Here is a 26652-nt window from a genome sequence, read left to right on the forward strand (position 1 = left end):
GTCATCACTTACTAACCCTCAAGGTTTTCCAAACCTGTACGAGTTTCGTCTTCCTATGAACACAAAAGATGATATTTTGAAGAATGTTCCCGGTATTCACTTCCATAGTATGGGGAAAGAAAATACTAAAAAAATACTAAAAGCAGAATACTGCTTGTGTTAAATCCACTGAAGTCTGCTGATGGCAGCATTATGATCGAGACAGACCTCACTGGGCCTTTTCTCTTCTGCATTGCTCTGGGAGCCACACTACTGATGGTACAAACTACATCCTGAACCTTTGTGAAACCATTAACTACAGGAACACAGTAAATTGTTTTGCACAGAGGAAATGAAAACATATCTAATGTCCAGAGCATGTACTGTGGAACTGTGTATGTATTCTCTCTGCAGGCAGGGAAAGCACACTTTGGGTATGTGTCTGGCATCAGTGCTCTGGGGTGTGTGGGGATGTCCATGCTGTTGAACCTGATGAGCAGTTAGAGTATTTCCTGTGGATGTGTGGTGAGTGTGCTGGGATACTGCCTCCTGCCAATGGTGGGACTCTCTCCCTCTGCTGCTCTTTATTCCCTTCAGTGAGTGTCCATTACTCTATAGAAACATGTAACAGTTCCCTGAGTGTTTTATAGCCACAAATAATGATATATTTTATTTTTAAGAGTGTATCATTTCAAGTATATGGCATGTGAATAATAAATGGCTTTTATTTTAATGCAGAGGGCTGTTGTTCTTGTTTGTGATTGGCTGGTGCAGTCTATCAGCTTCTAAGATCTTCAGTTCCACTCTTGACATGAGTGGGCAGCAACTGCTGTGGCTTATCCCTGCGCTCTTCTGTACGGGGTCTTCACTTTCTTAACTGTCTTCTGAAATCTCAACTATTATAAGAGATTATCACTCTAACTAACATCAGATGAAAATCCAGTTTGCACCTAGTTCACGAAAGTGGCGGAAAAGCAAAGTTTCTGTAAATTTTTATCAGATGTATAAAAAACAAAAAGCTAACTTGAAGAGTGGAGTTAGCAAAATCATTTTTGATACTTTTAAAAGGTTTGTGTGACTTTTTTTTAATTGTATTAAACCTTGACATGCTCTCATCGATGAATGAAAATAAAAAAAAAACTGCAGAAGTCAATATTTTAAGGAAATTCAGAGTGAAATCTATATTGTTGCAAATGTATTATTTAATGCAACTTTATTTGAACCTCAGCACTGCTTTTGACCAATTAAAATGCATTTAGTACAAAATTAGTTGTTACAATTTTGCAGACTTTAAGTATACCAATTTTTTGTGTGCCACAAAAATATTTAGTTATACTGAAATGCATACAAATAAATTGTAGTTAAGAATAAAAAAAAAAATCATTTTGTGAGCCCATTTGGATTTGATGATGATTTGATGAACTGCATGTTACAGGAATGTGTTAGACAAGACTAATTTAGATTTTACATCCAAATCCCTTTCAGTTTCTATTTACAGTAAATGCAGCCTCATCTTGTAAATTTGTTACAAACAGCTTCCATTTACAGCAAATGTACTCTGCTCTTGTGAATGTGTTAAGAGCTAAATGCAGCTTTTGTGGTTCACCTTCATAAATCTACAGTGTTTTTTAGGATAAATGCAAATTGGTAAATATTGGTAAAAGTTTTCAAACCTTCAAATTTTTTTCACATTTTGTTAGGTTGCAACCTTTATGCGAAATAAAACAAAAACAAATAATTAAATTTACAAATTCATAAAAATTTAAATTAAGGAGAAATTACAAAGAAAAAGTAAGTAACATAATGAATATATGTGTTTAACAGCAGAAAATCACACAATTAATATTAGTACATTTAATGTTAATGTTTAATATTAATGTTAGTCAGTATTTTAATTAAATTCCAGTAAACGTGTGTATAAATTAAAGGGACTGTACATCCAAAAAACTCAATCCCAAGTTACTCCAACCCTTTATGAATTTCTTATGTCATGCTGTGACTGTGAGGGTGTTTTTTTTTTTTTTTGAGCAGCAGGAACTGAACACAATACTAGCTCATAATGGAGACTTCAAAGCATGTAAACGTTACATAAGGCTTGCAAAAATGAAAGTAAAATTGAAACTGATACATATATAACGTTTCGGGTGTGGGTCTGATTTTAGTAGCTTCAGCTGAGACAAACCAGCTGTGTTCCAGGGTAGAGCTGATATAAATATATTGAGAAAAAAGAGAAAAAAGATAACCACTAATGTTCAATCCAGTGCAACTGCCATCAAATGCAGGTTAGAGGATCTTTCTACCACGTTTTATTTTTAAATATCTATACAAGCATATATTCTCAGAGAGACGTGCTATTCTATAACTGTTGTTAACCGCTGTATATGACCTACATATTTTTCCAAAGAACTGGATAAACAATGGAGGAGTTTTGACTGGGGGTAAGTTACATATACTGTATCAGAATAATAATATTGTAACATTACATTTACATTTATACATTTAGCAGAATCTTTTATCCAAAGCGACTTACAGTGCATTCAGGCTATATATTTTCTATTTTACCAGTATGTGTGTTCACTGGGAATTGAACCCATGACCTCTTCCCAATGCTATACCACTGAGCCACAGGAACTGAGATTTACTATAAACTAGAACTAAAACCATAAAAACATTTACTTGAAATAAAATAGACATTTTCTATATACATTTCCTGAAATAAAATTTAAAAATATTTATTTATTTCAGCTAATTGCCAAGGCAAGATCTCATTTTATATAGTTTAACTAAAATAACTGAAACTGAAAAATCAAAAATGATTATTAAATTACTAAATAATAGCAATTACTATTTACTAAAACTTTAAAATATTAAAAATAGCATGTCGGTTACACTAAAACACTTATTTTTCATATAATATTTTATTAATATATATTTTATTAAACGTTTTTATATTTATTCTTTTCTTCCATATATGGTCCATAAAACACATTCTTGTGTTCAAAGATAATGTGCATTATTTTTTATTCTCAGATAATACTTACATATGCAATTAATGTTATTAATCAGAATTTCATTGAATAAATTTGATTTGAATTCTAGCTTATTATATGTTTCATTACACATATTGTTTTATTTCTTCATAAAAAATAAGAAAATACATTTCTTTATATTATTTAAAAATTATTTGAAATATTATTTATTTATTTATTTAATAATAAAGAAAATACACAATAAAATAAAAATACCATATGGTGAAAAAAATACAATAATGAACGTGCAATAATTATTAATTATTATAAGAATTATGAATAAGCTAAAAAGTTATTTACAGATGAAGAATGTATTGTTCAGGTGCATAGCCTGAGGGGGAAAATAATAGTTTTCATGTGGATCATTTAGATATAAATTAAAGCTATGCATTTAGCAGGCGCTGTGGACTTACAATGCATTCAGGCTAACATTTTTTACTTAACATGCACTCCGTGGGAATCGAAGCCACAACCTTGTGCTGCTAACGCAATGCTCTACCGCTTGAGCTACAGGATGGTGATACATCAGACAATGTGTTAAACACAAACTAGAAATAAACACAACTATGTACCAATTTAGTTGTTAGCAAAAAAGTGTAGAAAATTGTATGCCAACTTGATGCATGTAACAATTGTGATATATAAACATTTAAAAAAATAAGATCAAATATGGTCCAAAGACCTAAAGAGAAGTGCAGAATTTTATTGTTACTTCTTATAGGAAGCTAGTGTTATATATTTTCATTAAAGTAAGCAAATTATGGTTATATTATATTCCAGACATAGCCAATTGTGCCAAATAATAAAATATTTGTGTTTTATTTTAACAGACAGAAGAAATACATAAAAGAAAAGCTGGAGAACTTCTGTCCGAGTCATCCAGATGTAAAGGACATCAAGATCCTGGTAACTGGACCAGTTGGAGGAGGAAAGTCCAGCTTTATTAACTCAGTCGATAGCGCTTCTCTGGGACGCATCTCCTCCAGAGCATTGGTTGATTCAGATATTTGTGGTCCTGTTTTCACTCAAAAAGTAGGTACTTGCCACCTGTAGCTGCTTGTCTTTTACAAAAGACCCAGAAATGTCCAGTGGACCCACACTTGGGCGTTGTAAACATTTTGGCTAATTGTATGAGGATTTCTTCAAAACTGTTCACAAATATGTTTGGACTTGATTTACAGCTCAAAGGATTCCCCATCAGAAGTGAGAAAAAAAGATTGCCCTTCATCCTCAAGGATGTCATGGGTTTGCTTTCTGAAGCATTTGAAGGGCCACAACCAGAAGACATCATCAATGCTGTGTTTGGTCACGTGAAGGATGGCTATAAAGTAATAAACCTATATTAACTGATCGAATAACAGATATGTATGTGTGTAATATATCTGATGTTTAACACATTTTACTGAATTTCCAAAATTAGTTCAACGAAAAGCAGCCATTCAATTTTAAGGATCAACAATTCAACTGTGACCCCAAACTCTCTGACCAGTCTTTCTGCCTGGTTTACGTCATATCCGCAATTACAGTCCAATACACAGATGATCGTCTTATTGACAAGATGAAGCTCATCCGCCAGAGAATCAGTGAAAAGGGTAAAACTGAACCCTGAATGTTTATGAGTTTATGATTTTTATTAATGAGCCCATACACTACCATACACTATACACTTTTCGGCTTGATTATAGACAGTATGAAGTCTCAGAGAATGTATGGTCAGTTAAGTGGATTTGTACATACTTTTCAACAAAACACTGCCACAAATTTGCTCAATTTTCCTTAGAAAAATTTAACAAAAATTAAATCTTATAGAAACTTTACATTTTCTCTGCATTTGGTGTAGGGATTCCTCAAGTGGTTATCATGACTCAAGTGGATAATGTATGTTTACTCGTCAAAAATGATCTACGGAAGGTCTACAGTAGCAAGAAGATTAAGGAGAAGGTACTGTATATGATTCATTCAAAGTGTGACACTTACTGGAACATATCGCCCATGATCTGATTTTGTCTAATAGCCATGTGCAATTTTTTGACTGAACATTCTATTTCTGTCCAGATGGAGTTGTGCAGTGCCAAATTGGGTGTGCCATTGACAAACATCTTCCCAGTGAAGAACTACCATAATGAGATTGACACAGAGGATGACATTGATGTTCTGATACTAAAGGCATTTGAACAGATTGTTCAACTTGCTGATGATAGATTGAAGGATAGTGAAAATTACTGACAAACGTAAGTAAGAAAAGCAAAGTTGTAAAATCAAGAAAGACTAAGATTCTGCACTTTTTTAGCTCATTAAATATGAGCATCTCCCCCTCATTAATAACATTAACACTATTAAATTACTATATAAATATGGGAACAATGCAGTGACTGACTAAATCCTATTTAATCTTGAAATGTTTGTTGCATGGAGGTGGAGTTCAGCCCGGGTGTCTGGAGCAATGTGTACAATCTGAATGAGAAAATGTAATTCAGCTATCTTGAAACTGATTTTCTACTTCTTTGCATTTCACCTCTGCTTTAGTTTGTTTCCCTGTCTTTTATTTTAATAAATCTGGCTTCACTATGAATATGATTACAAAATCAAGTCAACTTTTGAACTTGCTAACTTTGAACATATTTTTTTAGGAATATTTAGAGGAACTAGAGGATATTTAGAAATCTAACAATGTTCTGCCAAAATTCAATTTTATGCATATCGAACTATGCATGGCAGAAATGTTTATCCTGTGTACATCCTCATATTTACTCGAAGTGTCAGGATTTGTGCTCAAGCTCTTGTTGTGATGGTTCACAGTCTCTCCTCGATTAAAGACTGCTAAACATTCCTTCCTGCCTCCCGTGTTCTTCCTGAACAGCGTAATGTGACAGAAGACCCGACCCAAGACCGTAAACTTATTATTTTTCCTCCCTTTTTTTTTTTTTTTTTGTACATCATTTTTTGTTTCCGTTGTTCCCTCACGGATGCCCTCCTTCACCTGGAATATCTCCTCCTCCTGCTGGAGCAAAGGGAGAAATCCCTCGAGGACCAAAAAAGTATTTTCTGGCTCTTAGCTTACACCACCAGCTAAAAGGTCGTCGTCCGAAGATGGTCCCCATGCGGATTTCACTGCCTTTGTAGAGTGGAGTACCACACCTGACCCAGAGACTAGTCCACCATCTCCCTGCGATGCGGAGCCTCAGCCTTAGCCCACCACTGACATAGAGCCATTTCCTGCCATGATCAACGAGCGGCATGGCATTAACCTGTCATAACAGTTGCAAGACCAGGTGTTGTGCCCAATTTTGACCCCCTTCCAAATTATTACCCCCTTCCTTCAAATCGCTACCTGATTGCCTAATCCTAACCCCACCCCTAATCCTAACCCCTCCCCCAAACCTACTCCTAAACCTACCAATACTAGGGGGGTAATAATTTGGCAGGGGGTCAGAATTGGGCACAACACAGAAGACCATGCCTCTCTGCAGTGTGAGCACAGAGAGGAGCTCCACCCCTTGCACATTGGCTGAGGGTGAGCTATGTATGGCGCGGCGAGAGTGCCATAACGAAGAGGAGAGGGCTCCGGTTCCTTACTTCTGGCATGAAATCCAGGAGGCTTACAAATAAACACCCTTCCACCTGGTCCTGCCTCCTCCTCCGCTGTCATCTGGCAGCCTGCATCAACCTCATTAATCAGAATACTTACCAAAATTTGCTCCTGTTCACGCTCGCCTTGGAAGATTCGGTGGGTGATTCAGATTTATCTTTTCACAGCGGTTAGAAGATTTACAGGTTGCTCACGTGACATCTACGTCATGAAGCTCAGTTTGAGTCTGCGCAGTACGCCCAACCCCCAGGAAGTGCGTGCTTCTAATTGACTTCACTTGTCTCCATTGATTCCAATGGGGTCGCTGTGTCCATTTCTTTTACTGTCTATGGTGAAAACCATAGACAGTAAAAGAAAACCCTGCAAAGTACCCTATAGTCTCATACTGTGCATGCGTTCACTGTTCAAACTGCACACTTGCAAACAAGAATCGCGAGATTTAATGAAAACTAAAACTTCTTAGTAAGATCAACATAACATTGCACATTTTTAACATTTTAAGGAAGAAATTTGTTTAATCAACTTAGTATCATGCATGAACACTTTCAATTAAAATGTCTTAGTTCAATTTACTGTTTTATGTTTATTTGGAGGAGTTTGTGTTAGTTGGCTTTTTTTACAGTGTATAAAACTTGATTAAAAAATCGTATTTTCTTAAAAAATAATTTCATCACAAACAAATAAAAGGTCAAAATAAAGAAAAGGCACATCAAACACGGGCAAAGTGAATGTACCAAGCAACCATTTGACTTCACAGATACGAAGGTATCAAAAATGCTTTTGCAAAAAGTGAATATAAAATATATTTACAGAACTACAATATACACAAATATTGATAAGTGCGTAAAAACAAAAAACATTGGCTGCTGATAACTACTTTCTTAGACTCAAGCCTGTTGCACATCCCAGGGTGACGTCCTATTGTGTGACCCTGACCCAGCATCCTCTGCTGCAGGACATCCAGGGCTGTTTTCAGACAACATCTCATGGTCTTTTAGGCCGGTTCATAATAAGGGAATCCTTTAAAAAAACACACTATTTATTAAGTTATTAGACACACATTAAAGATTAATGATGAAATAGTTTACAAATCTTATTTAAACTATTATTAAAATATAGAATAAGCTATAGAATTTTATTTTATTTTTTCTTCAAGAGTAAGTAATGTACAGATTTATTACAGTAACATTACACACTCATATATGCCAAAAGATTGAAGTGAAAAAATACGTACTCTAGCAGTAGAGTTTGAACATGTCAAGTATTTGTATTTGTAAAAAGTATTAATAAAGAATGTGTGGTATGTCCAAACTTTTTACTGGTTGTAAAACTTTTACATTGTGATATAATAATTCTAATATGGCAAATATGTTGGGTGCACCTCATGAAAACACCCTCAAATCAAAAGGAAAAATAAATAATATTCTGTGTAAACCTGCCTATATTATTGTGCTTAGCTGTTATAGTAACAATGCATAAATCTTTATTTTTAAGCTTATTATTATTTCATATTTCTTGTGATTTTTTTATGTTATTCGGTAAACACACAGTAATTAGTCGGTCATTAATAAGGCTGATCAAGTAAATTTTCCAGCTATTAAAAACTAACCCCTCCATGTTCCCTTTATAGGCCTAAAGAAAAATATTTTCACAACTGTATTACACATTAATAAATGTATTAATTCTAATACTCCAAATAAAACTTACCCCATATATTTTGGTCAAGTTGTTAAACAGCACCTGTCCCACGCTCACTTTATCTCTCACGCCTCGAATAGTTCCGTTCTTACTGAAGATGTTCACGCGTTTTCCGGTGAAAAGCTTCTCGTTGGCTACACTAGCGTACATGAGCAGCTCGTCCTGTTCGCTGCCGGGTGAGGTGGAGCGCTCCGGCTCTGAGCTCGCATTGGTGTCGGTGTCGGTGTCTGCGGAGTCTTGGAGCGCGTGCTCTCGGAACACCTCCTTCAGCACGCGCCCGCTGTGCGCCGACGCCACGCGGAACCTCACTGTCCTCTCCGCTCGGTCCTCCGCAGCCCTGGATCTGCGACGCTCCATACTGCAGTCAAAACACCTACATTATACAACTTCTGTTTACCTTGAATTAGAGCGTGCCGAGGTAAAGTGCATTGGCCTGACATTAAATATTTTGTCTGATCTTAAAGGGCTTGTGGCACGAGGATGTCAATTCGACATCACATGCTTTAATATTTAATAAACGCTATCCATGGAAACCGACTTGTGTTCTCTTATGAATAAAAGATAGCTCACGTGTAGGTTAAAGAACATATCGTATAACTGATAACATAAACACCTAAAGTGTGAAATAGTTTTTCCTCATTTCGACACTTTGAAGTCACCAAACAGAATATTCATGGTGTAGTTCATGATATTAACACCAATATTTCTGACAATCAGAAAGTGTCCATTCTGATGAATGTATATTAATTCATATTCTGAAACCTACACATTTCATTATGTGAAATGTTTTGAATACAAGAGTGTATATGCTATATTTCCTTAAAATAAATGCCCTATACATCTATATTTTGTTACACAGTGCAAAGACATTTATACATGTTTGAATGCAGCTTAAGCATCCAAATATTATTTAGGGCCACTCTATATAAAGTGACCCCAAAAAGTATTTGGAAATGAAATATTATACATACTCTGTTTGACCTTATCAAGGTTTTTTTTTTTTTTTTTTTTTTTTTTACAGTAACACATATTACTTTACAAACATAGACTATTTATCTATGTAATCCATTAAACTCTGTTTGACCTAAAGATGTCAAACCAGATGAAAAATATAAATTCAAAATATTACTAATTATTTATATTATTCCATTTAAAGGGGAGACTTGAAACTGTGCAGGGTTCAGAACTGCAATCTCAAATCTAACTTGGAGAGCATTTTGATTGTGCCTATATAGTTTATACTGAGCGCTCATGTGTGCTACAGATACTGTCGAAAATTGCTTATGTTTTAGGATAATTTGGTGACCTTTGGCCAATTTTTGTATTATTATAGTGTAGTCCTATCAAGCGCTGGACGGCGCTGTTGTTACACTGTGATGGCGCTAGAGGGCGATGTGACTTCGGTGTACAGTGCGCTTCTATGCAACGCTTGCATAACAGAGATGACTTGTTTTGACTTCATGTGATCCTTGAGGACAATGGTGTCTGCGGCTGGTGAACCAGTATACTTATACCTGGTGTGTTAAAGGCATATAGTCGTAAATTCATATAAGACACAACTTCTGGGCAAAAATAATAAAAATAAATGATTCTTTTTTGTATTACTATTCTGTTTTCAGTACATAAATCAAATTAAATCCGTTTAAAAATGCAACATTTAGACAAAATGTGTTACAACAGTTGACACTCCAATAAGACACTCTTATTTCTGATTATCTGACTGCTGTTGTCATTTTCCACGTAAACCTCTTCATGTGTTCTGTGGACTGCCTGCGGTCTTGATTTGTGGTGCTGTTGATTTGGAAAAGCTTTGTTTCTCCCATCACAAGTTGAATGTGAAGGACGGTGTATCCACTGAATTTTCAATCAGTTGATGTAGAATATTTAAAAAGTTCAAAGCATTTGTTTTCATTTGTTTTGGCTCAAATAGGTGTATTCCCGGAAGATGCTTATTGGACATGCACATGGTATGGGACAAGTTAACACAATCTCAAGGAAAATAAAGGCTTTTTGATTTTTATATTAAAAAGACTTACCCCCGGTTTCACATACAAGGCATGTTTATAAAAACTTTAAAATAACTTTATAAATCAATATGGCCCAATCTGTGAAACAGGGCCTTAAAGTCTTAAACAAAGAAAGAACAAATGGTCATAAACACACACACATATGTGTGTGTGTGTGTGTGTGTGTGTGTGTGTGTGTGTGTGTGTGTGTGTGTATACACACACACACACACACACATATACGTTTAAGTTTAAAAGCTTTGTATATATAATATTATATAATATTAGGGCAGTCACATACATTTGAAAAGCTTTAGAATTTTTATAAGCTTTTTATTTTGTGATCTCATATTGGAAAGGGTTTCAAAATATATTTTAAGATCAGTCACAAAAGATAATATATGATGATAGTTTCTTCTGAATTATTTTTGATTTAAGAATATAAAACTTTGCTAAAATAATAATGAACAGATTACTAATGTTCTATATATATATATATATATATATATATATATATATATATATATATATATATATATATATATATATATATATATATATATATATATATATATACATATACATATATATACATATATATATACATATATATACATATACATATATATACATACATATATATATATATATATATATATACATATACATACATATATATATATATATATATATATATATATATATATATATATATATATATATATATATATATATAAATATGGGTTTTGAAAAGAAAGTAAAATATCATAAGGTTCTAAATGACGGGCTTCATTTATTTATTCATTCATTGTTATGTCTATTTTAAAGTCAACCTAAAATGAAATAGAAAAAAGGTAAATAGAAATATATATGTTTAATATCTTCAACTGATATGTTTAAAAAAGGTACATTTATCACAAACACTATGAATTTACTGTATTTGCTAACAGCTGCATAACATCCGTGAATAATTTTGTAAAGTACTTTTTTTTTTTAACTTTATTACAAATAATGGTAATATCTACATGATATGCCAAGATATACAAAGATGTTTTAAGTCATTGCGATTCACATGGAGGATTGGATCCAACAATAAATGTATTTATTTGTATATATTTTTTTTTTTTATAAAACCGTTATTAAAAAAAAAATCCTCCAAGAAAGCAGAGAGCCTCAACAAAAAGTTGGGTATTTTGTAGGATCAAAGCTGTCTTACTAGAACAGTTAATTTATGCAGAGAAGGATCCGGAAATACGTAGTCTGTTGTCTCCGCACACATCCGCAGTACTCTTGTGTTCATGGATGTTTAAGCGGTTTCTGCACAGATTGCTAGACGGCCTGGCTCACAGGTCCAGAGCCTGTCCGCTGGCAACATCCGTGCAACAATGAGCTCGGGACAGCCGAGCGACACCGAGGCGCCCGAGGAGCCGCGCGCTGCGGAGAACAAGGACGACAGCGATGAAGACGAGGGCTCCACGAGACCATCATCACCGCGGGCGGGCCGCCAGAGGAACGTAACCGGGACGCAGGGCAGCGCGAGGCTCGAGTCGGCCGCGGACGGCGGGACGGGCGCGGGGTGCAGGGTCTCGACCGCCTGCGACTCTCTGTTCTCTTGGATTTGTAGGAGGACAGTTGGCAGGGGGCCGTTTGTAGACCCCGCTCGGGATCATTTCCGTACCATGACACGGCTTTATTCATCCATGAGCCCGGCTGCGGACTCGGTGAACCTCAGTACACAAACCCACGGGGCTGTCTTCAACCTGGAGTACTCTCCGGACGGGTGAGCGTTGACCCCGGGCTCGCCCCGTCACGAGTCCCGGGGCTGACTTCATTTATTCAAGAGATTGGTTTATTTGTCACATACATGTTTATATGACCAGGAGTGAACAGTGCAATTATTAAAGAATGAAAAAAACAAACAAGAAAATTATATCTAATTAGGGTATGCAAAAGTAAGATAATAAAATACATGTTGTCTCTTCAGTCATGTACACTTTTGACTATTTAGCATCAAACAAAACAAGCTATTTCCAAATGTGTTCTTTGTTAAAACTTTGTTGAAAAAGAAATGGCTGTTTTCTTATACTGACTCCGTAATGACAACTACTTTAAATAAAAATAAATAATAATTCTCCCATATGAAAACATTTCAGATTTTGGAAAAATTCAAATAATAATAATAAAATTATTAAAAAACAGTACAGATTTAGCCATTCGTTTTAGTTCACAACAGGTTTTAATTTCTTTCTTTTTTCTTTCTTTTTTTATTGCATGTGTGCAAAAAACTAAGTAGAATTCTCACACAATAAGTGAACACGGCTTGCTGATTAAAACCTATAAGTTGATCAATGAAGTTGTCATAGTCTTAACATGGTGTGAGCCATCACATGCAAAACAATCCGTTCTTTTAATAAAATATGTCAGACATACAGGTATGATCCATGAATATCTATGACATGAAATGTTTGTGATGTCTGTGAAATTGATAAGTGTGTACTATAGTATTGATTGACATTTCCCAGTAAACTTTTACCTGCTGTTGAAATCTGTTGCAATGTGTTTAACGGCGTCTGTTTTAAATGTTTGTTTTTATAGTCTATACTTCTTCTTCTTTTTTTTAAGCAAAACTTATTTTTTTTTAAAAATAGGATACGTGAACCATGTAGAAAATTTCAGACCTAATTGACAAACACCTGTGTATTGCTTTTTTCTAGGTCAGTTTTGACAGTTGCTTGTGAGCAGACAGAAGTGCTTTTGTTTGACCCCATTTCCTCCAGACATATCAAAACACTGGTGGAGGCTCATGAGGACTGTGTAAACAACATAAGGTACACGTGCACACAGTATATGATCGATTAGTGTGTGCAGGAACCGCAGCTGCATGAACAAAAACGTTTCTATAACAGTCTTTAATGTAAGAGCTGATTCACACAGTAGTAGGAACTAATTCAAAACCGTTTGCATGTTGAACACTAGGATTTGCATACTGTACACTTTGGATGACTCGGTTGCTTCGGTTTTTTCCTGCTTTTGTCTTTCCATCTCTTACACTCAAATACTGTCTGGCACAGTCATGTCATCTAAATGTGAGGTTGTTTGGCTGATGCTGTGTATTATTCAGGTTTCTCGACAACCGGCTGTTTGCGACCTGCTCCGATGACACCACCATTGCATTGTGGGATTTGCGTAAACTCAACTCAAAGGTGTGCACATTACATGGCCACGCCAGCTGGGTCAAGAACATAGAGTATGATACAAACACTCGACTGCTGGTGACGTCAGGATTCGACGGAAATGTCATCACATGGGACACCAACAGGTACGTTTTGTGGTTTGGAGGGTGTGTGTTTCTTAGCTTACATCATTACATCACTTTTCTAACCAATGGATCCTCTGCAGTAAATGGGTGCCGTTAGAACGAGAGTCCAAACAGCTTATAAAAACATCACAATAATCCACAAATAATTGTCTAGATTACGTTAAGAGGACTCATTGTAGAACGAAGCAACAGTTTAAAGTTAAAAACATCTTAGTGATGTATTTATTTCTTACAAACATGCAGCTTTTCACTTCATAAGACTTGATGGACTGGACTCATGTCAGTTATTTGTGGATTATTGTGATGTTTTTATCAGCTGTTTGGACTTTCATTCTGATGGCACCCATTCACTGCAGAGGATCCATTGGTGAACAAGTGATGTAATGCTAAGTATTTCCAAATCTGTTTTGATGAAGAAACAAGTCATGTACATCTTGGATGGCCCGAGGGTAAGTACATTTTTAGAAAATGTTCAGCAAATTTAGATTTTTTTTGTCAATTCTTCCTTTAAGATTGCATATTTAAGTGGTTGTGTGCACCTGTGTGTCATTGTGCCGTCGTTGTTTGTTTAGGTTCACAGAAGATGGCTGTCCACACAAGAAGTTTTTCCACACTCGCTATCTAATGCGGATGCGTCTGACTCCAGACTGCAGTAAGATGTTGATCTCCACCTCCTCTGGTTACCTGCTCATCTTACATGACCTTGACCTCACCCAGAGCCTTGAGGTCGGCAGCTACCGCATCCTACGGGCCCGAAGAGCTCCTCTCAGCACAGGTGCATACATAAAGCATAAACACATAAGATATAAGTGAGTCTGAAATGAGGAGATATGGAGGCGGCATGGGAATGGGTTAGTGTTCAAAGGGTGAAATTTGTAGTGTTGAAGTAGGATATAGTCAACGTTCAAAATTTAAGAATGGTGTTTCTTTTAGTTCATGAGCTGGAATGTGAACTGAATCAAACGTGTATTAGTATGAATGCTGAAAATTGTTGTGCTGCTTAATGTTTTTGTGGAAGCACACATTTTTCAGGATTTTGTGATGAAGTTCAAAAGAACAGCATTTATTTGAAATAAAAACTAAAATGTTATGCTTGTCTTTACTGTCACTTTTGATCATTTTAATGCATCCTTTTTTAATAAAATTATTCATAATTAAAAAAAAATTTAACAGGAGTGTACTGTATGTTGTGTATGTGTTTGACTTGTTCATGGGTAACTCATAAGATATAAAGTACAATTACTTTTAAAAAAGTATCAGTGAAAACTACTGGTTAATTATGTTGGAAATCCTGTCACTATCATCATCATTTTTAAGATTAAGTCTCTTCTTTTCTTTCAGAAGGTTCATCAGCAGGTTCCAGGTCGGCGGGTTCCCGTCACACCATTGACAGTAAAACCCATCCACACAGAGAGGGTAAGACTGGAAGATTTCAATACAAGTTATTTCTAAAACTTGTATGTACATTAGGAGTTTAGTTTTTTGCTTGTGCACCTTTTGAACCTAATTCTGGGCTCTTATGAGTTTTTACTCCGGTGTTCTTATTTTGTCTTATGCAGGTCTGTCACCCAGAAACAGTCTTGAGGTTTTAACCCCAGAGATCCCGGGTGAGAAGGACCGTGGGAACTGTATCACCTCCTTGCAACTTCACCCTAAAGGCTGGGCCACGTTGTTGCGCTGCTCCAGCAACATGGACGACCAGGAGGTCAGTGCTGTGACCTAAACCTAAAAAGTGAGGGACATGCAGAATTAATTCCAACAGTCTTGTTTCTTTCTTTCTCAGTGGACGTGTGTGTATGAGTTTCAAGAGGGAGCTCCACCTCGACCTCCGGTGTCTCCTCGCTGCTCTCTGCGTCTCACGCACTACATTGAGGAGGCTAACGTTGGCCGAGGCTACATTAAAGAGCTGTGCTTCAGTCCCGATGGCCGGCTCATCTGCTCGCCGTACGGTTACGGCGTGCGCTTGCTGGCGTTCGATGAGCACTGTGCCGAGCTGGTGGACTGCATGCCTGTGCGGACGGCTCTGCTGCGAGAGATTCGCTCCATCTATTCTCACAGCGACGTGGTGCTCACCTCCAAGTTCTCTCCTACTCACTGTCAGCTAGCATCGGGCTGCCTAAGTGGACGCGTAGCTCTGTATCAACCACACTTTTAACACACACAAATGCATTAGAATTTACACTGATCGTTATATGAAAGAAGAAGCATCTGATTGGTCACATGGATAATGGGAGAACAAAACTACCTTAGAGTGTGTGTGTGTGTGTGTGAGTGTGTGTGTAAGGTCACACTGCATGTGAATGACCCTCTAAATGTTTGTCATTTTTGGAAGTAATTGTTCTTTACGCTGTGTAAACGTAACAATCAGTGTGAGAATGAAAGCAAACACAATGGAGGTTAAATGAGTCACATGAGCTTTAGAGGATTATGGGATGTTTTTTGGTTGCTCATCCATGTAGCACTCCAGTAACGTAAGTCTGTCATTTTCATGGAACTGTGAGAAGTTCAAGTTGATGGCAGTTTCTGCATTTTGCCAAACATTTTAGAATTTGCAATGCCATGTTCGTTTTCACAAGTTTGTCACTTTTTTTTTCTAATTGTTCATTTTTGTTTTTGGACTGCTTTTCTGTAACAACACTAAGTGAGGTCTGATTTGTAGATTGTCAATGCAGTATGTACCATGTACGTGTGAGTATTGGGATGAATAGGACTTCTGCCAGTGATTGATTAAATGGACTGGAAATTTTGTAATGTTCTGTTTTTCATATGCTCCTGGCCTCTACATGGACAATCAGCAGTTATGAAATGTTCAGAAGCTCACGATGCACATCGCTAGGAGCTTTGCACTCTGGACGTGAGGACAATGGGAGAAGGCAGTTCTGATGCAGGTTTAACTTTTTTCATAGTTAACTGGATGAGTTTTTTTATACAGTTTAGCTTTCTTAAGATGAAAAAGGACAAAATCTGAATGTTCAGCCTTTCTGGGACTAATATCAGTTGGTCATCCTTCTCTGTTATTAAAATAGTGACCGTTCTTGAACATGGAAATTTTAAATCAGAGTTACAGTGAAAGTTACCTTTATTCTCTCGATTCACTCTATACATGTTAACAATACTAAGGATGAAGTGGTACAGATATATTAAATAAAGAAACCTTTTCATATCTTCTGTTTGGCTTGCTGTTAAAAAAAGCTGTTTTTAAGTACCAATGAGAGTTGTGTTAGCATACCTTAGACTGATGGAGTGCACTAAAGTAAGTTTCAGCATCTGGCTCCCTTAGGACAAACAAGTCACTCGATTTAGAAAATACCTTTTCTGGTGTTCATCATACATATGAAATAGAAAACACATGGAATTGATTAATTCCCTAAGGCAGAGGGTTTGAGATAATATAGATTCTTATGTTTGGGGTCATTAAGATTTTGATTTTGAAAGAAGTCTCTTATGCTCCCATAGGTTTAATTATTTGATCAGTAATACAGAAAAAGCAGCAATGTTGTGAAATATTATAAAAATTTAAAATAACATTTTTCATTTTGATATTTTAAAAATTCATTTATTAATGTAATGTCACAGCTCATGTGATGTTTCAGCAGTCATTTCTCCGGTCTTCAGTGTCACGTGATGCATCAGAAATTATTCTAATATGTTGTTTCTTATTAATGTTGAATGTTGTGATGCTGAATATTTTTTTGGAGGAAACTGTGATTTTTCAGGATTATTTGACAAACAGAAAGTTCAATAGAACTGAATTTATTGGAAATTCAGTAACATTATAAATACTTTTGCCATCATTTATGATCAATTTATTGTATCCTTACTGTATGAAAGTATTGGTTTCCATAAAGAAACAAAATTATAAAGTAGTATGGAAAATGAACCGGGTTGCCCAGGAAGTGTGAACCCCACAAATCTACTGTTTTAGTGTTCTGTTCTAAATTAGTCTTAACATTTTTTTTTTTTTTTAGACTAATGCAAAAATCATGAATCCAGATATTCAGCTCAGGCATTGTTTCCCATTTCTTCTGAACTCTCCAATTTTTGTAATTGACAGAAATGTCCTAAGCATTTTCCCCCCTCAAATTATCATGCAGCACTAACCATTTAATTAGCTGAGGAAACAGAGCTGCTTTCTGTAAAATCCTTTATTAGTTTTATTATAATATCATCATTACATTATGAGTGTAGAAACCAGCTACAATCTCAGTCTTGCTCATAAGAAATCTCTGTTAGCTGTAAAATAACAAACAAAAGAAAAACATTCAACTGCTGAACAGCAGAGCAGGGATAAGCTGTGTAATCACATTGGGTAAAACAGCTGAAAAACTGAAAACCAGTAGCATTAAATCCTTCACATTAAATCCTCGACTAGCTTTGGGGAACTGTTGTCTCTTATCTCATCAAAGATATGATGTTGTTAAAAAGTAGAAATGTGTTTCTAGAAATGTAGAGGAAGCTGTTCTGTCAGTTTGCAGTCCTGAATCTCAATGTCTCTCAACCTGCGGCAGACCGGCTCATTATTTTACGGATGAGCCGCTCACTTCCGTTTAACTTTGTTAAGACGCTGCTGTTGTTCTCGGCGGCGGTTGAGGATCTTGGTGCTGGCGCGGAGTTTGCGCATTCGCATGGCTCGGATCCGTACCTGATTGTCCCGGGGAATTTTCCCACCGCTGGCCAGGATCTGTTTAAGACGATCCTGTGAAGTTTTGGTGAGGGTGAAGTCACAGATGGTCGCGTGGGGCTCTGACCCTACAGAGCAGTGGCGGATACGTGGGAAATATCCTTCTGCCCACACCGTTATCTTGTACTCACCTGGATTCAACAAACGCCAGTAATCACCATCTACAGCTGCAAGCGTGTGAAAGAAAGGAAAATATCATTATTTTCAGTATTAACAACATTACTGAATTGCTGTAATGCAGTCTATCTGGCATAGTGATTTCTAGAGCGATAACCGTTAACTAAAACCATACAAATTCTGAATTCTGTTTACATCTCTCAATTCAGCTCTTTGTTTTTGTTTATATCTTGCAATTCAGCTTTCCACTCAGACTTGCCAGAAGAAAAAAAACAGAAGAAATTAAACCTAATAAATAAAAGTATATAGATATATATTTTTTAGAAACAAACTAAGAAAAATGACAAAACAAAATTGAAACTTTACAACAAACTAAAACATTTACCGGTATATAAAAATCTCAATAGCTAAAATTCAAACACAAAATATGAACAGTAACTATAATATATATATATATATATATATTGAGGCTGAGGTATACCAGATCTTATGTCATGGCCCAGGCCGTCCACCTTAATGACAGCATTTGCAATGCCAGCTCTGGTGTCCTTGTCCCTGATGACGCCCTTTATCCCTCTGTGCACCTGCAGAAGCCAGAGAGAGCCCATGAAAATGGAAATGGGTTCCAGCAGGATCATGTTCAGTGCAGGACAGAGGGAACGTGAACTGACCTGCTCCATGTACAGCAGGAGAGACTCCTTATTGTTCTCCCACTCGATAGGAAGCTCACTGACATGTGGGAACTTATCACAGGACAATTCTACAGTTATTTCGAAACAGTTCGTGTGGAGGTAGCTAAAGTCATTCATACCTATAAAGCAAAAATAAAATATAAGAAACGTATAAGACATTGAAATTAATCAAGTACATAAAGACTTTCATATAAGATGCATGCCAAACAAAAATCAAATGTAGAAGGAATTATCAGTGTATTCATTCAAAAATAAAATGCAAATAGATTAATCACTTTTCAAATTGATGTTAATTCATGTTTAAAAGTGTACCAAAACAAATGAAACACACACACACAATTTGGCAACAGTATAAAGTACATGTGCAATAAAAATTACTAATCAATTTATTATTTAATATCATGTTAATACATTTTTTATACATAATACATTATTATTATTATATATATTTTAGATGCCATTCTTAGTCTTCAATATGGAGCAACTAATAAATAAATAAATTAATTAAATAAATTCATGCATTTAGCAGACGCTTTTATCCAAAGCGTGATTTTTACCTATCAAGTGTTCCCGGGAAATCAAACCCCCAACCTTGCGCAATGCTCTACCACTTGAGTTACAGGAACATTTAAATATTTTTATTTTATATTATCTAAACATCTACACTCTACATACTCATGAATATGTTTTACAAGACATTTACATTTGAATATGTCTGTGTCATCTCTATTAGAGATCCCCAGTTGCAGTTGAATGTTGTTGTATGAATTGATGAAGTTACACACTGAATGCACGCGTGTTTGATGTTTACTCACTCCCTGGTACGGTGTGCCAGTCCGCTCCATTGATGATGTTGTTGTGCTGCTGGAAGTCTTCAGAGTGACAGATCCTCCGCTCAGGGTTTGCCATCACCAGATTGGTGGACGCGTAGACGGTGGCCAACCAACGGAAGAAATCATTGTCTGCGGTGGGCGTGTCCTGGCGAGGGATCCAATCACGTGTACAGTCGAAAGGGTAAGTGACCACCAGCTCTCCCCCATGCAGATTAGCACTCAGTACAAACGGGATGTCCTGCATCCAGCTGATTACAGCACGCGTCTCTGGGGCAACCTTGAAAATGATTGTGCAAAACACACACACACACACATATATATACAGCATATATATTAAAAACGTATTTTACATAAGCTAGATGGCAGCTGTTTAGTTTACCAAATGTGCTAAAATAACTGAAAAAAAAAAAAAAAATAATAATATATATATATATATATATATATATATATATATATATATATATATATAATTCTGAATTCTGACAACTATGCAAAACAACTCTGTATACTTTACAAAAACAAAACTATGCAAACACATCTGCTATATGATGATTTGGTTTAGGGTCTAGTCTAGGATCTTGGTCTGGGTCTAGTTCCAATGTGAGTCTGGCTCCTGTAGCCCCTCCCCCAAGCACAAAAGTGAAACTGCCTATAATAATCTCATAATCCACAGAAAAGAATTCGGCGTTTGTGTTCTTTTATTATGTGTTTTCATATCTGAGTTTGCATCTATCATCTTGCATGTATCATATTTTTGAATCTGTTTTCTGTTCTTTCACTGCTGTGTGTTTTTCCATCTGAGGCCCCGGCAGAGGGAGCTTCAGCTGACAGGAAGTGCTCACATTCTTCAGATCTACTTGACCCTGGTTCCCCTGTGCACAATGTGTCCTTATCTGTACAGCAGACTATTGAACAGTTTAATGAAAGTAACCCTTAAGTCTAACTTTCACTGTTGGTCCAAATAAAACAAACAGTATGAGGGAACATAGGAACCTTTGAAAGAGCTCGAAGCTCTGCTGTTTTCATAGTCAACAATATTCCGCTGCTTATCAATTATTTTACAAAAAATATAAGCTCTTTTAAAAAAATAATAATAAGTCAGCTGCACCCAGAGTGTTTTATAAGTACACATACAGAAATGCCAAGCATGGAAGTTTGTTTCTACATTGGATACAATTTTTTAAGGTAATTGCAACTTTTTATCTCACATTTCTTTTTTCTCACAATTGTGACTTTATATGTTGCAATTTTTACTATTTTTCTCAGTATTTAGAGATAAAAAGTAATCTGTGGCTCAGTTGTAGAGCATTGTGTTAGCAGTGCAAAAGGCTGTGGGTTCGATTCCCAGGGAACAAACATACTGGTAAAAAAAAAAAAGTATAGCCTGAATGCAATGTAAGTCCCTTTGTGTCTTATAATATAAGTGTAGAACATTTTTTCAAAGTGGAAAAGGGCTGCCATAGCAAAGCATGGATGACAGTTCTTACGTACTAATGCTTCGGTTGAAGTGTAGTACTCTGGCATGGGAATGTAATGGTTGCTCACTCTCTTCTTGTCCAAGGCCAACTCCTGAGCGTCCCACATGATGTTGTTGAGGTCAGGGAAGTTATGGTTCATGTCGATGCCTTCAAAACTGTAGCGTCCCAGAGCCCAGCCAGAGAGTTCTGAACCCTGTTGAAACAAACAGAAGCGCAAACGAGTACAAGACAGTGATCACACTACAGTTGGTTCTGTGGGATTGTAAATAGAATGTATAATCTTAATTATTTGTAATGATAATAAAAACATCCACCTAAACTTCTACATTCAAGTCAGTGTTGTTTCTTCGCTTACCTTCTCATAGGCTGTTTCATATCCGTCTGGGTTCATAGATGGCAACAGGTGGATGCGTGTGTCCTTCACCAGCTGTACGACACGTTGATTGCCTCGGTTATATTCACGACAGATATACTGCATAAGGTTTAGCAAAAGCTCCCGGCCTAAAACTTCATTCCCGTGCATCCCAGCAACATAGCGAAACTCTGGCTCACCTATTTGCAAACAGTGTTCATTTAAAATCATGCATTCACGACAATTTTATGACAATGTTATTTTTATTATGCACACAGAAAAAAATCAGATTGGACTAGAATGTTTATCGATATTATCATGGAAAATTTTGATTGGAATATTTTCTACCCTCACAGAGAGATTAGAGCAGTCAAACTGCTACATTATGCTTTTGGTGAGTCCCCAATAGACTCGGATTAATGATGGAATGTTTATTCTGGCCAAATCGGAGATGAAAAGCAGATGTGTGAAAACAACATGTTACATAAAGATATGATGACTGAGCAAAATATTGCCTAAAAGCAAAGAAAACATCTACTATCTGTGTTAAAGGACAAATGGGACATGAAAAATGAATTCTCTGGAAAAACATCATTAGAACACTGGAATTATGTGTGTGGTCTACTAGATTTAGAGACCTGAATAACTGCTAAGCTCCAGGGTCTTAAAGTGAACACTCACCAAGCTCATGTTTTCCTGGGTTGCCCGATATTTCCATAACATAAAGCTTCAGTCCAGTGTAGCTCCTCCCAATCGTGTAGATCCGTGTGATATTTGGACACTCGTCATTCACAGACTTCATTAACTAGAGGGAGAGTGACGTGTGTCAGTTCACTTACATTAATGAACAGGATGAATATGAAGGTCTAAAATCACTCCAACCTTCCTCATCTCATTGTAATTATGGTGTCTGAAGTCAAGATCATCTAAGGATCCGCTCTCACTCTCAGAAAAATGGGGGCTGTCAGGATCTAAACATATAGACAGGTTTTTTCAAACTGCACTTTTAACAGATTGGTAATTTAAAACATGAAAAACTGATAATATAACTGTCTTTGATGCAAGATCTACAGTGGAGGTCGACTGACTCGTTGAGGTTTTTGGCTGTCTTGAGTTGCAAATCACGTTAGGAAAAATTGTTAGCCCGAATGCAATGTAAGTCGCTTTGGATAAAAGCGTCTGCTAAATGCATAAATTTATACATTTTTAATTAGAATGATTTACTAAGGATCATGTGACACTGAGGACTGGAGTAATGATGCTGAAAATACAGCTTTGCATCACAGGAATAAATGACATTTATTCAAACTTCATTTAAATTGAAAAATGTTTTACATTATAACCTTTTTATTCACATAAGTACAGACTTAAATTATGGCGAGCATAAGAGATTTCTTTCAAAAACACTAAAAAATCTTATTGACCTAGCAGTGTATGCATAAAAATAGCCTAATGTTTTCATATTCAAAATGCTGTTTCAAATATGAAAAAAAAAAATGGCACAAAAAAAAGTTTCCAAACGCCATTTGCCATCTTGACCCAAATATTTCAAAGTACAGTAGTGTCATGTTGAACCTGGCACTGGGCAGCCCAGCACTTCAGCGCGGAGGCAAATGGTGCCATTGCTAAACCAGGTCTGTGGGTTAATGCGAATGTATTGTGCCACTGAGGGCTCAGGAAACAGAGCCAGAACCGGTGTCTCCAAATCTTCATTCCCGACAAACACCTGCATAGAAAATCTCAAATTAGGAGAGATGACACAGTACACAAATAGAACAGAAAAAATGTAAGACACATGTAGAAAAAAACTTTACTTTACAAATAATAGGCTTTAGAGATTTATATGCTTCTCTACTTTTATAAACTCCTAAGTCATGTTTTATCCTCATGGGAAGCCCCGTGGTTCAGAGCTGACAAAAGTAGGTTACCGTTACTTATAAAACATAAACTCACGGCCTCCTCTGATCCATTCATGCAGGGCTGCCAGACCGATGAGTCATTACTGAACTGCACTTTATATGTGCGGACCCAGTTCAAGCTGCACACAAATAAAGACAAACTCACTTTTGGCAAGACGAATATAATGAAAATCCATATATCCTGTAAAAGCTGACCTTTGAGAAAATAAAAAGTACACGTTAGCATACGTTGTACAGAAATACTTATTAGTATAGTACTTATTACAGAAATAATATACTTTAAAAGAATATACTTAAGTGCAAACTGAATGTACAGTTATGTGTTTGGACCCTTAACTGCATGTTATTTACAATTAAATTAAAACATATCATAACTTGCTAACATTCTTGTTAAATGAAATTAGCAGAACTGTAACTACACATTTATATTAAGCTGCAATTTAGTACATTTAAAATATATTAACTTTATAAAATATATCACACTAATATTAAAACGATAACCAAGTGCTATACATGTGCTTATGTGTACATCTTTAAAACAAGGCAAATGATTATTAAAACATAATTATTTTAAAAACATACTTTGAAGAAAAACATTTAACTCAATATTACAAAGTGCACTATTTAAAAGCCAACTTAAGTGTGTTAAGAAACATAGTAATAAAAATGTTGTCTCTTTGAATACATTTATTTTCCCTTTACTTCATTAATATCATATTATCTGCAAGTACAGTTTTTTAAATATACATTTTTAAGTACACCAGAAGTGTACAATCAATACAATTAAGTGCACAATTGTTTTTCAAGATAGGATGCTAACACCAAACTCTAACTGTAAAGGTTACAAAGCTTTAGTACAAAGGTTACAAAGTTAATGCAATACGTGATGTTTACAGTGTAAATGTGGCAAATGTGATGAATATGTGCAAGAAAGGAAATATCAACTGTAATTCAGTATGCAAACATTATAATGACACCAAAGCACACCGACAGTTAAAATGATCTACAAACGTTTGAATGAAGCGAGTCTGTGTTAAATGGTTGGAGCTGATTAGTTGCGTAAAAAGACTAATTAGAGCAACTTCAGTAGAGTACCACTGCCTTGCAAGAACTCTAATAAAAATGTGTGTGTGTGTGTGTGTGTGTGTGTGTGTGTGTGTGTGTATGTGTGTGTGAGAATAATGACAGTGAAGATGATGAAGCTCAAAGACACACACTGACCTCCAGATAGAGTTTCTGCCCTGGAGGATGACGCCAGTAAAGAGTGTTGGTCTGAGAGCATTCAGCTGCAACCACTGTTCCTGATCCTCCACCCCAGCACACCACGCTCCATCATACTCATCATCATCTTCTATACCAGACTAAAAAACAACACACGTATGCAAATCCACAACATGCTACATCAAATCTACCTTCAAAAGCCTCTTAAACAAACACACAGTGGGCTGACCTGTATGTTAAGGCGTCCTCTGTGAGGCCCAAGCCCAACGCTCAAATATGATGAAGACTCCAACTGATCATCAGAGACTTTCAGAGACTCCAGACCCAGCGGTGGACAATCTGATAGATTGAGATTGAGACAAACTCATTTGAGACTGATCAACTCTTACTCGTTAGGCCAGAGAGGAGCCTGAGAATGTTCAGAAGGATTCTAACATTGACTCTCTCTAAAAGTAAAGGTTCTATGGTTTTCACAGAAGATTCCACAAAGAACCTTTCCATGAACATTACTTAAAATAACTTTTTTTAAATGTAAAGAACATTTTAATAAACTAAAGAAACGTTTTCAATGATAAAGAATGTTTTGTGCATTTTAAATTGTCAATGTATCTTAAAGGTTTCTTCATATTGATGCCCAAAAATAACATTTATTTTTGAAAGTGCTGGGAACAGTTTTTCTCTGTCTCTAAATGGTTTCATGTGGTGCTCTTTTGAAATTACTCCAAGAAGTAAACATCTTCTTCTTGTGGGATTGCAGGAATGCTGAGCAAACAAATGTCCGACTGATTCATCGTTATTGCTTAAAACAAATCATTTTTGTTGCTTATTCATTCATGTGTTGCCACAAATTCTTTACCTAATTTTCCCCTTAAGTACACAGTATATTTTAAACAAATGTGATCAAGAAAAATAAAAAAATCTTTTGTAACACAAAAAGTAAAAAGTTATGCATTATAACTAAGTGAAAAGGTATGTGCTGAATAAATTCTAATGCTAATATAAACTGAATAGACACTAGTGACTATTGGAATAAATATTAGTATGAATGAATAGTCAACTATTATGGACAACTTAACTTCAGTTTACCCAAAATGAGTGACTTTCAGTGTAGCCTTCTTCTGTGAAAAACAAAAGAAGATCTTTTGAATAAAGCTGGAAACTAAACTGTTTTGATGACTGCCAACTTTAATTGTACAATAAAAAAAATTATAAAAAAATCAAAATATCTTCTTTTATGTTCCACAGAGATACATTTCACTGAAATATCACTTATAATAGATCACAGTTATTTTAAAGGCAACTGTTGACTGATCATGAACTCGCCTGGTTTTGCTCCATGGTTCTCTTTGTTCATCTGTTCTCCATCTTCACTGGCATTCCTCTGCGCCTGAGTGTGGTCTTCATCGGGTTTTGCTGTGTCCAAACTTTCAGTAACATTCCCCACCAGATTTAATACTGACTTTAAATCATTAGATTCAGATTTGGTAACATTATTATCGACTGTCTGGTTTTCAAATGAAAGACGGGCATGTGCAGTGCAAAGTATTATTGCAGCACAAACGTGTAGTCTTTGCATAAGCATTTTCCTTCTCCTATAACCTATATTCGTGTACAAGACTCCAAGCAGAATTTAAAAGTCAGATATTGGAAGAACGCCCCGTAACATAATCCCAGACCGCCGCCACTACCGTATATTGTAGAATAGCGCCGTGCGAAGCGTGATTGTTAAAACAAACCCA

General features: G+C 36.1%; 4 protein-coding genes across 6 annotated transcripts; 2 read left to right on the forward strand and 2 right to left on the reverse strand.

Annotated features, from left to right (window-relative positions):
- Nucleotides 1-2122: 2122 nt before the first annotated feature.
- Nucleotides 2123-5471, forward strand: LOC113113185 (interferon-induced protein 44-like). The gene is made up of 7 exons (XM_026279356.1): nt 2123-2261; nt 2384-2417; nt 3839-4040; nt 4190-4336; nt 4429-4600; nt 4849-4949; nt 5064-5471. Exons 1-7 carry the CDS (start codon nt 2228-2230, stop codon nt 5232-5234), a joined length of 861 nt encoding a protein of 286 aa, XP_026135141.1. The 5' UTR covers nt 2123-2227; the 3' UTR covers nt 5235-5471.
- Nucleotides 5472-7191: 1720 nt separating this feature from the next.
- Nucleotides 7192-8681, reverse strand: LOC113113186 (glutaredoxin domain-containing cysteine-rich protein 1-like). Its single transcript, XM_026279357.1, has 2 exons — nt 8305-8681; nt 7192-7617 (listed from the first exon to the last, which is right to left on the reverse strand). The coding sequence occupies exons 1-2, from the start codon at nt 8650-8652 to the stop codon at nt 7582-7584; spliced, it is 384 nt and encodes a 127-aa protein (XP_026135142.1). The 5' UTR covers nt 8653-8681; the 3' UTR covers nt 7192-7581.
- Nucleotides 8682-11549: 2868 nt separating this feature from the next.
- On the forward strand, nt 11550-16781 carry LOC113112919 (DDB1- and CUL4-associated factor 10-like). 2 transcript variants are annotated; one of them, XM_026278845.1, is made up of 7 exons: nt 11550-12081; nt 13016-13129; nt 13423-13620; nt 14193-14395; nt 14962-15036; nt 15180-15325; nt 15404-16781. In XM_026278845.1, the coding sequence occupies exons 1-7, from the start codon at nt 11687-11689 to the stop codon at nt 15773-15775; spliced, it is 1503 nt and encodes a 500-aa protein (XP_026134630.1). In that variant the 5' UTR covers nt 11550-11686; the 3' UTR covers nt 15776-16781. The 2 variants fall into 2 exon arrangements, with proteins under 2 accessions (XP_026134630.1, XP_026134631.1); XM_026278846.1 differs by having other exon boundaries at nt 14965-15036.
- A 966-nt stretch (nt 16782-17747) lies between these two features.
- On the reverse strand, nt 17748-26597 carry cpxm1a (carboxypeptidase X (M14 family), member 1a). Of its 2 annotated transcripts, none has more exons than XM_026278857.1 (13): nt 26237-26597; nt 25143-25252; nt 24914-25053; nt 23727-23811; nt 23349-23499; nt 22656-22744; nt 22455-22578; nt 21777-21973; nt 21489-21614; nt 19926-20220; nt 19090-19229; nt 18900-19002; nt 17748-18468 (listed from the first exon to the last, which is right to left on the reverse strand). In XM_026278857.1, exons 1-13 carry the CDS (start codon nt 26493-26495, stop codon nt 18158-18160), a joined length of 2130 nt encoding a protein of 709 aa, XP_026134642.1. In that variant the 5' UTR covers nt 26496-26597; the 3' UTR covers nt 17748-18157. The 2 variants fall into 2 exon arrangements, with proteins under 2 accessions (XP_026134642.1, XP_026134641.1); XM_026278856.1 differs by having other exon boundaries at nt 21435-21614; nt 26237-26596.
- Nucleotides 26598-26652: the final 55 nt, after the last annotated feature.

Source organism: Carassius auratus, chromosome 13 (assembly GCF_003368295.1).
Source record: "Carassius auratus strain Wakin chromosome 13, ASM336829v1, whole genome shotgun sequence".
In the NCBI taxonomy this organism is placed as follows: Eukaryota; Metazoa; Chordata; class Actinopteri; order Cypriniformes; family Cyprinidae; genus Carassius; species Carassius auratus.